This window comes from Medicago sativa, chromosome 3, assembly GCF_051527215.1.
Source record: "Medicago sativa cultivar Bolivia chromosome 3, Bolivia_mono, whole genome shotgun sequence".
Taxonomy (NCBI): Eukaryota; Viridiplantae; Streptophyta; class Magnoliopsida; order Fabales; family Fabaceae; genus Medicago; species Medicago sativa.
Genome location: NC_140751.1, coordinates 67,558,018 through 67,573,003, shown reverse-complemented (window position 1 = coordinate 67,573,003; position 14,986 = coordinate 67,558,018). Strand labels below are relative to the sequence as shown.

Sequence of the window (14,986 nt, the reverse complement as noted above, 5' to 3'; positions counted from 1 at the left end):
GAAAAAGACAAAGATTTTAGTTTGGTATTTCGTTTATGCATATTTAATATTATATGCCACATTGTAAGAAGGGATGATTATATTAATGGACGTTGATCCACCCATTGCGCAGTTAAATCTATATATTATTATAGGTTTTAAGGAAAAACATATGTTTGGGAATAAGGGTGAATTTAAATAATAGTTTTAGACGTTGATACATACATCTACTTAGATGATGAAAAACTACATGGAAATTTGTTACGTTGAAGTGCGGGTTTGAGCTCACAAATATTTTTAATTAGTTTGCATTTAGTGTGTTAGTTTCGTTGTTAGGCTGTTTGTAACCAAAAAAATAAAATTAATATTAAATAAAATAATATTAGTGTATCACTTGTATCTTAGACAAATGCTCAGTTGCAAAGGGTGAGGCCTATGCCATTCTCCTTTCCCTTCCCTCAAGACAGCTGAAAACTTGGGCTATAGACTCATGTCTGCTTAGCAATGTAATGCTACAATAATGAGAAGTTGATTGAGAGTTACGAGCTGATCAGTTGAAAAATTTGAGGGACCAATTGAGCAATGGTCTAATAAAATAGACATTCTTTTGAAAAATGTCACAAAATTATAGCCGATCGTAGTCATTACAAAAAGTTGATTGGGTTTGTCATAGCAGCTTAGTTAGAGCATCAATATTAGTCTAACCCCCATGTTTTTTAGTCTATGCCTGTGTGTATTTATTCTCTAGTTCATGATGAAATACAATATTCCTATTTTGCTTATGGCTTTTGATTTTATAATCGATCTAATTACTCCAAAATTTCCTTTTAATTCATTCAAACCAGTTTTTTTTTCCTCATCTACAATTGTCACATTGCAAATCTATTAGAAAAGTTTTATTTATTTATTTATTTTATTATTAATAAACATATTGATTCATTTTAGTATTCAAGTAACTATGAACAACAAGGTCTTTGAAGTTGTAACGTTGATGACCAAATCATTGATAATGAGGGTTGTTTAAAAAAAATGAAAAACCAAACTAAACTGATATTAGAACTATTCAAAAAAACCAAAAATATATAAAGAAAGAAGAGTAAATTGTCCAACAAATTAAAGAAGAATATATTGTCCAACAAAGAAACATATATAAAGAAGAGTCCAAGCCATAAACAAATCTATTACATGAACAGGTTAAACAGAAAGAAAAAATAAAGAAGGTCCCAATTAAGGCAAAAATGAAAAACAGGGGCCACCACTTCCAGCTAGGGGTGTTCATGGTTCTAAACTGCATTGGAACTGAACCACATTAATGGATACAATTCAGTTTTTAAAACCACTTTAAAAAAAACTGGTTTATTTTTCAAACCAGTTCCAGTTCGGTTTAAAACCGGTTCAGAACCGGTTTACAGTTTTGAACCGGTTTATTTATTTCAAACCAGTTACGAACCGGTTTACCGTTTTAAACCAGTTTTTGAACCAGATTATTCTTGAACTGGTTTTCAAACCGGATTTTAGTCATTGTTTATTAGGATCTCCTTTTTCAAAACAACTTATTTACGTAAAACAGCTTATAAGGATTCCTTTTTCAAAATAACTTATTCAAAACAACTTATTTATGCAAAACAGCTTATTAGGATCTCTTTTTTCAAAACAACTTATTTATGCAAAACGACATATTAGGATCTCTTTTTTCAAAATAACTTATTCAAAACAGCTTATATATGCAAAACAGCTTATCAAGATCTCTTTTTTCAAAATAACTTATTCAAAACAGCTTATTTATGCAAAACAGCTTATTAGGATCTCCTTTTTCAAAATAACTTATTCAAAAAACCTTATTTACGTAAAACAACTTATTAGGATCTGCTTTCTCAAAACAAATTTTTCAAAACAACTTATTTATGCAAAACAGCTTATTAGGATCTCTTTTTTCAAAACAAATTATTCAAAACAACTTATTTATGCAAAACAACTTATTAGGATCCCTTTTTTCAAAATAACTTATTCAAAACAGCTTTTTATGCAAAACGACTTATTAGGATCTCTTTTTTCAAAATAACTTATTCAAAACAGCTTATATATGCAAAACAGCTTATCAAGATCTCTTTTTTCAAAATAACTTATTCAAAACAGCTTATTTATGCAAAACAGCTTATTAGGATCTCCTTTTTCAAAATAACTTATTCAAAAAACCTTATTTACGTAAAACAACTTATTAGGATCTGCTTTCTCAAAACAAATTTTTCAAAACAACTTATTTATGCAAAACAGCTTATTAGGATCTCTTTTTTCAAAATAACTTATTCAAAACAACTTATTTATGCGAAACAACTTATTAGGATCCCTTTTTTCAAAATAACTTATTCAAAACAGCTTTTTATGCAAAACGACTTATTAGGATCTCTTTTTTCAAAACAACTTATTCAAAACAGCTTATTTATGCAAAACAGCTTATTAGTATCTCTTTTTTCAAAATAACTTATTCAAAACAACTTATTTATGCGAAACAGCTTATTAGTATCTCTTTTTTCAAAATAACTTATTCAAAACGGCTTATTTATGCAAAACAGCTTATCAAGCAAAATAACTTATTCAAAAAGGCTTATTTGCGTAAAACAGCTTATTAGGATCTCCTTTTTCTAAACAAATTTTTCAAAACAACTTATTTATGCAAAACAGCTTATTGGGATCTCTTTTTTCAAAACAAATTACTCAAAACAGCTTATTTATGCAAAACAGCTTATTAGGATCCCTTTTTTCAAAATAACTTATTCAAAACAACTTATTTATGCAAAACGACTTATTAGGATTTCTTTATTCAAAACAGCTTATTTATGCAAAACTACTTATTAGGATCTCTTTTTTCAAAACAACTTATTCAAAACAGCTTATTTATGCAAAACAGCTTATTAGTATCTCTTTTTTCAAAATAACTTATTCAAAACAACTTATTTATGCAAAACAGCTTATTAGTATCTTTTTTTCAAAATAACTTATTCAAAACGGCTTATTTATGCAAAACAGCTTATTAGTATCTTTTTTTCAAAATAACTTATTCAAAACGGCTTATTAGTATCTTTTTTGAATAAGTTATTTTGAAAAAAGAGATCTTAATAAGATGTTTTGTGTAAATAAGCGGTTTTGAGTAAATTATATTGAAAAAAGAGATCGTAATAAGTTGTTTTGCATAAATAAGCTGTTTTGAATAAGTTATTTTGAAAAAAGTGATCCTAATAAGTTGTTTTGTGTAAATAAGCTGTTTTGAATAAGTTATTTTGAAAAAAGATATCTTAATAAGATGTTTTGTGTAAATAAGCAGTTTTGAGTAAGTTATATTGAAAAAAGAGACCGTAATAAGTTGTTTTTGCATAAATAAGCTATTTTGAATAAGTTTTTTTTTGAAAAAAGTGATCCTAATAAGCTATTTTGCGTAAATAAGCTGTTTTGAATAAGTTAATTTGTAAAAAGTGATCCTAATAAGCCGTTTTACGTAAATAAGTTGTTTTGAATAAGTTTTTTTTGAAAAAAGATATCGTAATAAGCTGTTGTGTGTAAATAAGCTGTTTTGAATAAGTTATTTTGAAAAAGGAGATCGTAATAAACTGTTTTGCATAAATAAGCTGTTTTGAATAAGTTATTTTGAAAAATATGATCCTAGTAAGCTGTTTTGCGTAAATAAGTTGTTTTGAATAAGTTATTTTGAAAAAAGTGATCATAATAAGCTGTTTTACGTAAATAAGTTGTTTTGAATAAGTTATTTTGAAAAAGGAGATCGTAATAAGTTGTTTTGCATAAATAAGCTGTTTTGAATAAGTTATTTTGAAAAATATGATCCTATTAAGCTGTTTTGCGTAAATAAGTTGTTTTGAATAAGTTATTTTGAAAAAAGTGATCATAATAAGCTGTTTTACGTAAATAAGTTGTTTTGAATAATTTATTTTGAAAAAAAGATCGTAATAGGTTGTTTTGTGTAAATAAGTTGTTTTGAATAAGTTATTTTGAATAAAGTGATCCTAATAAGTTGTTTTGCATAAATAAGTTGTTTTGAATAAGTTGTTTTGAAAAAAGAGATCGTAATAAGTTGTTTTGCATAAATAAGTTGTTTTCAATAAGTTGTTTTGAAAAAAGAGATCCTAATAAGTTGTTTTTCATAAATAAGCTGTTTCTAATAAGTTATTTTGGAAAATGAGATCCTAATAAGTTGTTTTGCATAAATAAGTTGTTTTGAATAAGCTGTTTTTGAAAAAGAGATCCTAATAAGTTGTTTTTCATAAATAAGTTGTTTCGAATAAGCGGTTTTTTATAAAAAAGAGATCCTAATAAGTTGTTTTGCATAAATAAGTTGTTTTGAATAAGCAGTTTTTGAAAAAAAAGGTCCTAATAAAATTTTAAATTATTTTTATATATTAAATTATTTAATTAAAAATTAATATAAAAATTTGAAGAAAAGAAAGTGTACTAAAAAAATATGGTTCAAATATATTAAATTGGTTCCGAACCGGTTTTAAACTTGAACTGAATTGTTTTTGAATTTATGGTTCAGTTCATAAATCATTTAAATGGTGCAGTTTTTTGTGGTCCAGTTTGGTTCAGTTTATGGATACAATTCAGTTAACCACATTTTTTGCACACCCCTACTTCCAGCCACTTATTTTGGAAACATGAAAATAGGAAACTAGTGCAACAACATTATACAATTAACAGTGATGTTTTTGTACACTCATGCAAGAAGATTATTATTTTTTGAAGGAAGAAGATTATTATTAATTCTGCTTTATTTTAAGGGTCGATTTGATGATTAGAATATTTGATGATTAGAATAGAGATGAATATAAATAGACAGGATGAAGACAAAATATAATTGATCATATCATGTGTTTGATACGCACATGATAACAATCATGAATGGTACACACATGTAACAGTGCACCTAAATTTTGTCGAAGGTTTATAGCTTTCTTACTACTAGCTGGACTCCATGGTCAGGCTTCACTAAAAACCCATGTGCAGGTGAATGTATGTATCTTGGAGAGAGGGAGAAAGAGAAGTTGGACAAAATGAGTGCTATAAGCATCTTAAGTTCAAGCATGGCCAAGTGCTGTCCAAGACACACTCTTGGGCCAACTCCAAATGGCATATATACGTGTGGATCCTTACAAGCACCAGCAGTTCCATTAGCAAATCTCTCTGGGTTGAATTTGTGGGCATCATCTCCCCATATTTCAGGATTTGTATGCAAACTTATTATCAATATCCAAAGTTCAGTTCCCTTAGGGACATCAATATTCCCAAATTTCATGTCTTTGAAGGCTTGCCTTGACAATAAAGGTGCAGGTGGATAAAGGCGCAAGGTTTCATGAATAACCATTGTTAGCTGCATTGCATGCCACAACAAACAAGTTTAATTAGTTATTGTTTGTTTCGTAGTATTTTGAAATTAGTTTTTCTCAGCCATAAGAATCAAAATGACGGTCACTGGCTTTGCAGGACGATACCAAGTTAGTCTCTAAATATGTCCTCGACTTTGCAAATTGTCTTGCAGAATAGTCTTTTTCGAACATTAATCGATAGACTGAAATGGTAGTAGTAATTGACTAAATTTAGAGACCAATTTGAATACGAAAGTAAGTTATAAAAGTAAGAGTTCAGTTAGCAAAGTCAATATTTTTTGTTATTGGAAAAACTAGGAATCATTTTGATGGTTTACTCAGAATGAAAGTTTTTGTTACCTGTTTCATCTTTGAAAGCATATCAGAATTCGGGATTCTACCCCTGCAGATTTCTAGTACCTCGGCACGAGCACGATCTTGCCAATTATGATTTGAGGCCAATAACATAAGACACCATGAAGCAACAACTGCGGTTGTTTCAAAGCCTGCCAAGTATATATTCTTGCAATTATCAATAATAAAACGGTCACTAGCTTCTTGTGTGATATTACTTTTCTTGGCACTTTCAATAACCATTTGCAACAGGTCTTTTTCAAAACTAGTTTTTTCGTTTCTTTCCTTCACCACTTCTATTATCAAACTTTTCACCTCTTTTTCTAATATCCATGCTTTTCTATTAGTCTTTGTTGGAAGGTATCTGTTAAGGTACATACAAAAGTGACCTTAATTTGATTGATTAAAAATAAGGTGATAGTTTTGTAAATCATAGTAAAATCAGAAAAAGAAACACTGATTACCTCATGCCAGGAACTGCCGAAGAGAGATTTTTCCAGGAACAGACAACTTCTTGGAGAGCTCCAAGTTTTAAGAAAATTTGTTCCCCCTTTGAATAATCACTTCCAAAACATGCTCTTGAAATAACATTCCCTGAGAATTTTCTCATGTCCTCATCAATATTTATATCTGCAACTCCGCCTTGCGCCTCTATTTTACTACTCCAGAAGTTTACCAGAGATTCACAAGATTCACTAACAATATTCACCATTCCCTTTGGAAGACATATGTAGTAAAACTTAGTAAGAGTGTAAGTCAATCAAGAGGAAAATGTGAACATAAATAATTAAGACATTAGTATTAGACTTAATTGTGATTTTGTTCTATTTAATATCACAATTTGCCTGATTTTGGCCACCTCTTTTTTTGAGTGATTTTTCCTCTTTATATTTTCACCCTTTGTGATTTGATAGTCTCGTCCCGAAATTTCTCCAATTGTATAAGTTGGCTTCATTTATTGACATGAAACGAAATTCTATAGCTAGTATAATTTTTCTTTAATATTAAAATCTAAAAAAAGGGCAAAAAAAAATGAAACCCTAATTTGGGATTTCGCTCGCACTCAATTGTACTTGTTGATTTTTGGCTCCTTTTCGTTTTAATTTCAAAGAAAAGTTACACTACACATACCGATGAGAGTTCGGTTCCATGTCAATAAATGCTGTCACATTAAATGCTTTAAAATATGGAAGAAATTGAAAGGGAAACTATAAAATAAAAAATAGGAAAGCATTAAGGGTTCAAATCGCTCAAAAAAAGTTGACAAACCAAAATCCCACAACTGCTATATTTAGGGGAAAAAATGCAATTAAATATTATTGTTATTGCTATATACCTTACCTTACCTTAACCTTATCTATGTAAAATTCTGGAGCTAAGAGATGTCTATGGTGGGCCCATGTAGTTCCACTTGACGTTAAAATACCATCACCCAACAATGGCCCCATTAGTTCCTTGTGAAATGAAGCCTTCCCCAAGTCGAAAGAAGTGCATGTGGTGATTTCTTTCACTATGTCTGGTTGGCTCACACACAATGTTTGAATGTTTCCAAAAGAAAACATGAATAGTTTACCTGTTGATAAAAGACATGGAAAGTAGGTGCTCAAAAGTTGATGTTTAATGTTTCAAGTGATTTTTCTTTTGTTTTTTTTGTGGAAATTGTTGGTTAGAACGAAAAGAAACTCTCACGAAATTTTCACAACTTTGTACCTTTGTGAGGTGTACCGTAGAAGTTCCCATTTAATACATGGTATCTCTTAAATTAAAAACCATGACATCCTTGTTTGTCGGCCAAGGAAAAGTGCTATTGGCTAAACCGTGTATCGGCTCGTGACAAAATATCTCACGTTAAATATCAATGCTTTTTTTTATGTCAAAAATGATATTTCATAATATTTTTCTTCTAAAGTATCTAAAAATATAAGTCAAGTTTGTCTAGTTCTCTCCTTGTGAGAAGTAAGGTTTTTTCTCGTTCCCTCCTTGTGAGAAGTTTACTTTCAACACCTTTCAACTTTCCCTTTCCTTTCTCACTTCAATTCCCATGGATTCTCTCCACCGTCTCCCTCTGAGTGATGAAGAGGAAGAATTAGAAATACAACCTGATACTTTACCAACACAAATTGTTGATCCCAACCTTCGTCTCGTTGGCCGTTTTCTAACAAATAGACCTATCCGAACCTTCATGATGATGGAAAAAACTGAAACTTTCTGGAACCCTGTTCGTGATGTAAAGATTGAAGAGATTGAACCAAACCTTTATACTTTCCAATTCTTTCATCACCTTGATTTGCAAAGAGTCTTAAAGAAGGTCCATGGTATTTTGACAATCACCTGTTGATTCTGGATTTTATTCCAAGCAATGTTATCCCTAACCAAGTCGTCCTCCAATCTGTTCCATTTTGGGTCCAAATTCATGAACTTCCCACATGTTATATGTCAGAAAAAGTGGGAAAGGACATTGCAAGTTTCATCAGCAAATTCATCGAGTATGACACAGCAAACAATTCCAATTACCTTCGCTCATATATGAGGATACGTGTTCTGCTAGATGTTATGAAACCTCTAAAGCGTATGAAGAAGATCAAAAGGCCAGGTGGTGAGTCTAGCGTTTGCAAATTTAAGTATGAAAGACTAGGAAATTTCTATTACTTCTGTGGTATGTTGGGGCACATAGAAGACTACTGTGAAAAACTTTACTCGGTTGATTCTGATGATGGTGCCAGATTTTGGGGTCCAGAGCTGCGCGTCGAGAAGAAGCGTAACAATGGCGGCGATGCTAGCAGGATGAGAGACGGAGGGATCACAATTATTGCGCCGGCAGCTGTTACAGTCACCAAATGTAACGGTAACAGTCAAAATTCCAGCACCTTGATGAATCTGTTACGGAATCCTAATTTAATGCGCCAAACAAATGTGGTAAATGCAGCAGTTGCTACTCCTATGACTCAGACTCAGGAGGATCAATTAATGGATGAGAATACTGATGAAATTATTGCAAACAAGACAAAACGGTCAAGGGACTTAACTACCAATGAAGGGCACATTGAAATCTCACCTCATTCTACTGAAGCAATCATTCTTCCTGCTATGACAGCACCTAACAACCAGAATCCAATCAGCACAAAAAAATCAATCCCTGCGCAAATGGAAGCTTCTCATAAGAAGAACTCTTTTTTATCGGCAGAGCCTGGCTCCCAGGCCTGCCGGGGGCAATGAATATCATCTCTTGGAACTGCCGAGGCCTTGGAAATGTTAAGGCAGTTCCTTCTATAAAAGACCTTATCCGCGTCTATAAATCGGATGTTGTTATTTTAATTGAAACCTTAGTTGAACGTAATAAAATTTCTGATTTATGTTATACAATTGGGTTCGATAATCACTTCTCTGTTGATCGCATTGGTCGAAGTGGAGGTCTAGCTATTCTTTGGCGTAACTCTATCAATTGTTCACTGATTAACTATTCTCAAAAGTTCATAAACATGTCTATACAGGACCCCATTCACGGCAATTGGAGACTCACCGCCTTTTACGAATATTCTGATTCGGGAAGACCCCGTGCATCTTGGGACCTCCTTCGCCATCTCAGCAGTTTGTCAAATGATCCATGGTGTATTATTGGTGACTTCAATGATCATCTGTCACCCTCAGACAAACGGGGAGGCCCTGACCGCCCTCCTTGGCTTATCCGCGGTTTTCAGGAAGCCGTAAATGACTGTCACTTATTTGATATGCCCCTGTTGGGTTACCAATTTACATGGTTTAAAAGTATCGGTACTGATGGGTCCAAGGAAGCCCGTATAGATAGAGCCCTTGTTACTTCCTCATGGCAAAGTATGTTCCCAAACACTGCTCTCCAAACGCTAGTTGCTCCAATATCAGACCACGCACCTCTTCTTCTGCAACTTGATCCCATTCCATGTAAACAACCTCACCGTAGCTTCAAATTCAACAATGCTTGGCTTCTTGAGCCAGAACTTGTCAATCTTATGAAGAATAATTGGGAACACTATCCTAGCACCAACATTATTGCCAAACTAAATTATTGTGTGGAGGATATCATAGCTTGGAGTCGTTCTGCCATTCCAAATTTCAGACATCTAATCAATAAACAGTGAACAGCCATTGAGGAATTTCGTAATTCTGCAACTGATGCCAATGATTCTCAACTCCTAGTTATGCAGTAAAACCTCGCAACATTAATTCTCCAAGAAGAGAGTTACTGGAGGCAGCGTTCAAAAATATTTTGGCTAGCAGAGGGTGATACAAACATCAAGTTCTTTCATGCTTCAGCATCAACCCATAGGCGGAAAAACAATATAAAAAAGCTTCGTGACGAACACGGCAAATGGGTACAGCTCACGATGATATGTGCACTTTGGTCCGAAACTATTTCAATTCCATCTTTACAGAGAAGCAGGGCGATCAACAAGCAATCATTTCATGCGTTCAGCCCTGAGTTTCGGAAGAAGATAACAACATTCTCACACAACCATTCACTGAGCAAGAATTCAAGGATGCCGTTTTCAGTATGCATCCGGATAAATCACCTGGACCTGACGGTCTTAATCCTGCCTTTTTCCACCGATTCTGGAATGACATAAGTGGCAACATTTTCACTACAGCTACCTCATGGCTTGCAACGGGAGTCTTCCCATCAGATTTGAATGAAACACATATTGTTCTTGCTCCCAAAGGGGATAATCCAGAATCAATGAAAGACCTCCGTCCCATATCTCTTTGCAACGTATTGTACAAAACCATTTCCAAGGTTTTAGCAAACCGTCTGAAGCCTCTGATTAATAAATGGATTTCTCTAGAGCAATGTGCCTTCTCGTTCGATAATGGATAATGCGCTCACAGCCTTTGAAATTCTACATTATATGCGCTGCAAGCATAAAGGAAAACAAGGTGATGTAGCTCTAAAACTTGACATTTCGAAGGCATTTGATAGTGTTAGCTGGTCTTATTTAAAAGCTATTTTGTGTAAACTGGGATTTTGTCACCAATGGATCACTTGGATGATGATGTGCATTTCTACTGTAGAATACCATGTTATTTTTAATGGTGATCGTATTGGCCCCATCTCTCATGAAAGAGGACTACGACAAGGTTGCCCGCTCTCGCCATATTTGTATATCATTTGTGCTGAAGGGCTATCAGCTATTATTAAAAATCATGAGCTTCGAGGTAAAATCCATGGAACTCGCATCTGCCGCACTGCTCCGTCTGTCAGTCACCTCTTATATGCAAATGATAGTTTTCTTTTTTGCAAGGCTACAATCTCAAAAGCACAATGCCTCAAAGATACTCTCTGCAGCTATGAACAAGCTTCCGGTCAAGCCATTAACTTCAGAAAATCGGCGATCTCGTTCAACGCTAACACTTCCCAAGACTCTATCTCATCTATCATGGCATGCCTTGGCGTTTCTGAAGCTATTGGAAGTGGCAAGTATCTGGGCCTACCATCCATGGTGGGTCGTAGCAAGAAGGCTATTTTCTCTTACTTAAAAGATCGTATTTGGAAAAAATGTCAAGCTTGGAGCGCTAGATCCCTCTCACGGGCAGGGAAGGAAATTTTAATCAAGTCGGTGGCCCAAGCCATTCCTTCTTATTGCATGGGGGCTTTTCTCATTCCTACATCCCTTTGCGATGAGATAGAAAGGATGATGAACTCTTTCTATTGGGGATCGAAAAAGAATGGGCGGCGAGGCATTAACTGGTTGCGATGGGAAAAGCTTACTCGTCACAAAAGCTTAGGGGGCTTAGGCTTCCGGAACCTAGAAGCTTTTAATCTCTCTATGCTTGGTAAGCAAAGTTGGAAACTCTTATCCGACTCAACCTCTTTACTTTCAAGGATCCTCAAAGCTAAATACTTCCCGAGAAGGGATTTTTTGGATGCCAACCTAGGCCATAATCCAAGTTATACATGGAGGAGTCTATGGAGTACACAATCTTTACTTACCTTGGGTCATAGATGGAAGATAGGTGATGGTTCTCAAATTAATTTGTGGCGTATGCCTTGGATTCGCACCCTTCCTAATCTCAAACCGACCACTCCACCGTTCGTGCACCATGAGGATATTACAGTTAATTACTTGTTGAATCCGGGTTGGAATTCTTGGAACATTCCTTTGGTACAGTCGTTGTTCAACCCTTTGGATGTTGCATCAATCCTTTCCATGCCTCTCTTCACTTGAGTTTATACTGATAGACGTATATGGAAGGCTACTGTTGATGGTACATACACCGTTAAATCAGCTCATCGCATCTGTTCTGACCTTATCACTGCATCCTTTCCTACTAGAAGTGAAAACCACTGGAATTCTATTTGGAAAATGCAAATTCCACCGCGTGTTCGTACCTTTTTATGGCGTTCAGCACAACAATGCTTGCCTACTCGAGCAAGCCTCCTTTCCCGTGGAATTTCTTGTGATGACTCATGTTTATCCTGCGATCAATTGGCAGAAACACAGATGCATGTTTTCTTTGTATGTCCGAAAGCGATCAGCTGCTGGGAGTTGATTGGTGTCCGCCACATCATCCAAGATCTGCTCCTTAATGCTAACAACTTTGCATTTATGTTATTTGATTTAATTGACAGGTTATCCACACAGCAGCAAGCTCTTGTTGCAATGACCCTTTGGAGCATGTGGAAAAGTCGCAATGCCAAGCTATGGGAGTCTACGGATACCTCTCCCTCATATATAGTCACTCGCGCAAAGGACACACTAAATGAATGGAGTTGTATGCAACGAGCAAAGGCACCGATCCACAACACAAATTCAGAGCATGCTTGGATCAAACCACCGGTTGGCATGATCAAATGTAATGAGATGCAGCCGCTTTCAACGATAACTCTGTTATGGGGTATGGTATGTGTTTCCGTGACTCTATGGGTGTATTTTTACTTGGCAAATCAGACTTCTACTACTCATCAGCCACTGTTTTAGAGGCTGAGTCTTTAGGCCTTCTAGATGCTATCAAAGTGGCTATCTCACATGGAATGCGTGATGTCATGTTTGAGACCGATTCAAAAATCTTATCTGATGCTATTGCCACCACCACTATTCCCATCAACGAGTTCGGTGATCTTGTAACTCAATGTAGAAGTTTACTACTTAATAGACCCGACTTTGTAGTGTCGTATGTTAAGAGGCAAGCAAATAGAGTTGCTCATAGTATTGCTAGAGCATCACTATCTCACCCTAGCCCCCATATCTTTCATCATGTAACAACTACTTTGTATTCGTTAATTTCTAATGAAATGAATTAACTTTGCCTTTGCTCAAAAAAAAAAAACTCAATAGTGATATTTGATTGGACATTGTGTACAATTATTTTACATTGAGCTTTATACAAATTAAATTCATATTATACTATATGAAAGTTACATTTACACATACCTTCATGTTATTACTTATTAGTATGTTTATGTACTGATATGCAGGTACAGGAGCTAGCAGAATTAAATATCAAATACTTGAGTAACATATCATAGACAGGGGTGGCCCTGGGTTGGGCGGCAGCCTAGTACACCATTATTTTAGGGGCACCAAAATTATTATTTTTATTTAGTAGTTAGTACTATATATATATATATATATATATATATATATATATATATATATATATATCTTTTTAATTGGGTTTGATTAATTATATTGAGAATATATTTTTAGAAAACTTTGATTATAAATGAATATTTTGCAACAAAAAATGTAAGATGAAAACTATTGGAATAATTAAAAGAGCACAATTTTATTGTTTCGTCCAGGGCACCAAAAATCTTAGGACCGGCCCTGATCATAGATAATATGATACAGATGGTATATGATAATTGATAAATACAATTGGCATATATATGTATAATTGACATACCATATTGTTCCCTCCATTCTTCAAATTTGGGAAAGACAAGAGAAGCAGTGTTGTGAGTGACAAGAGGTTCAAAAGAAGGAGAATTTGGAGTGGTAGGCTGAGATCTGATTATGTCCATTAGATTTCCAAGCAATATAGTTGGAGGTGGACCACTTATACCTTGTTTCCTTAGCTTAGAACGAAGAACATTTGGCTTCTGCACTAAACTATTGTACAAACGAAACAACAGCGCAACAAAACCAATGAACAAGATGGATGTGAAAAACTGCAAATCAAATTGGAGCTTCATTGCTAAAAGAAATCACTTTCTATGCAAAGGAAATTTAATTTGCTCTAATGTTGGTATCTAATTTTGAAGGGAAATGTGAATGTAGTGGCCAAATTAATGTATATGGATCGGGACAGCTAAAATAATACTAATAAAAAACAAAGATGTTAAGTTTATTGTTTATTTTCTTCATATTGAATATATCCCACATGGTAAGCAAGGATGATTAGATTAATGGACGTTGACCCGCACATTACGTAGGTAAATCTATATATTGTTAGATAAAATCATGTTTGAGATTTATCATTAGTGGTATATGGACTTTTGACCGGTTTAACTTGCAGTCCACAATCCACATAGGCTACAGTCGATATTTTTTATTAGAACTATTTTCCTCCTTTGCATATTTTTTAAAAACCACTCATGGGATTGAAATAAATTGATGGCAATGGTTTCATACGAGCTTAGCACGATAGTTGATCGATTAATCCTCCTTTATTCTTTGATGGTAATATTCAAGATAAATAGGTTTGGGGAGCTGCTCAAACAGACAAGTATTCTTACTCTGTACAACATATAGTTTGCTTCTATCTCGTTGTAGACAATGGAACGATAATGAAAGTTGGGATTGGATTTGAAAATTGTCGGTTCCAGCTAAGGTGGGACATTTTCTTTGCGTTTGCATGCACAATGTGATTCCAACTAACAAGTTTCGGCGTCACTGCAACTTGGCAACTCAGTCTCCCAATAAATGAAAAAGCTGCAAAAGTTGTGCTCGATTTCTTGCGCTAAGTGGTCTTTCCGCTGGATGACTACTATGGACAAAGATGACGACTACACCTGCTAAAGATGTAAAACCCATGATGAAAATGTGATTCACTGCCTTAGGGGTTGTGGTTGATCGAAGGAAGTTTGGCAGCATATACGTGATATTAATCATTCATATTTCTTCAGCTTCATAGCCTTGAAAATATGGTTAGAAACTGTAACGCCCACTTTGATATTTAATTATTTTTATTAAGTTAGAGTCTATTTATGTGATTTATTTTAAATATGCGATGTGTTGGTATTATATTAAGTGGCTTTATTCTATTATTTATTAGAATATGAGAATTATTAGAGTAAGTAGATTTGG

General features: G+C 34.2%; 1 protein-coding gene across 1 annotated transcript; it reads right to left on the bottom strand.

Moving 5' to 3' along the window:
• Positions 1 to 4,650: 4,650 nt before the first annotated feature.
• On the bottom strand, positions 4,651 to 13,947 carry LOC146939400 (cytochrome P450 714C2-like). The gene is made up of 5 exons (XM_085753065.1): positions 13,584 to 13,947; positions 7,052 to 7,278; positions 6,170 to 6,420; positions 5,712 to 6,069; positions 4,651 to 5,356 (listed from the first exon to the last, which is right to left on the bottom strand). The coding sequence occupies exons 1-5, from the start codon at positions 13,870 to 13,872 to the stop codon at positions 4,931 to 4,933; spliced, it is 1,551 nt and encodes a 516-aa protein (XP_085609191.1). The 5' UTR covers positions 13,873 to 13,947; the 3' UTR covers positions 4,651 to 4,930.
• Positions 13,948 to 14,986: the final 1,039 nt, after the last annotated feature.

What these genes read in the sequence shown, in the direction of transcription:
- LOC146939400 (XM_085753065.1), bottom strand. Translation starts at nt 13,872, where the DNA reads ATGAAGCTCCAATTTGATTTGCAGTTTTTCACATCCATCTTGTTCATT. An exon ending in AGAATGGAGGGAACAATATG is followed by an intron (nt 7,279 to 13,583) that starts GTATGTCAATTA and finishes TTTTATCAACAG; the next exon opens with GTAAACTATTCATGTTTTCT. An exon ending in TCGGCAGTTCCTGGCATGAG is followed by an intron (nt 6,070 to 6,169) that starts GTAATCAGTGTT and finishes GTACCTTAACAG; the next exon opens with ATACCTTCCAACAAAGACTA.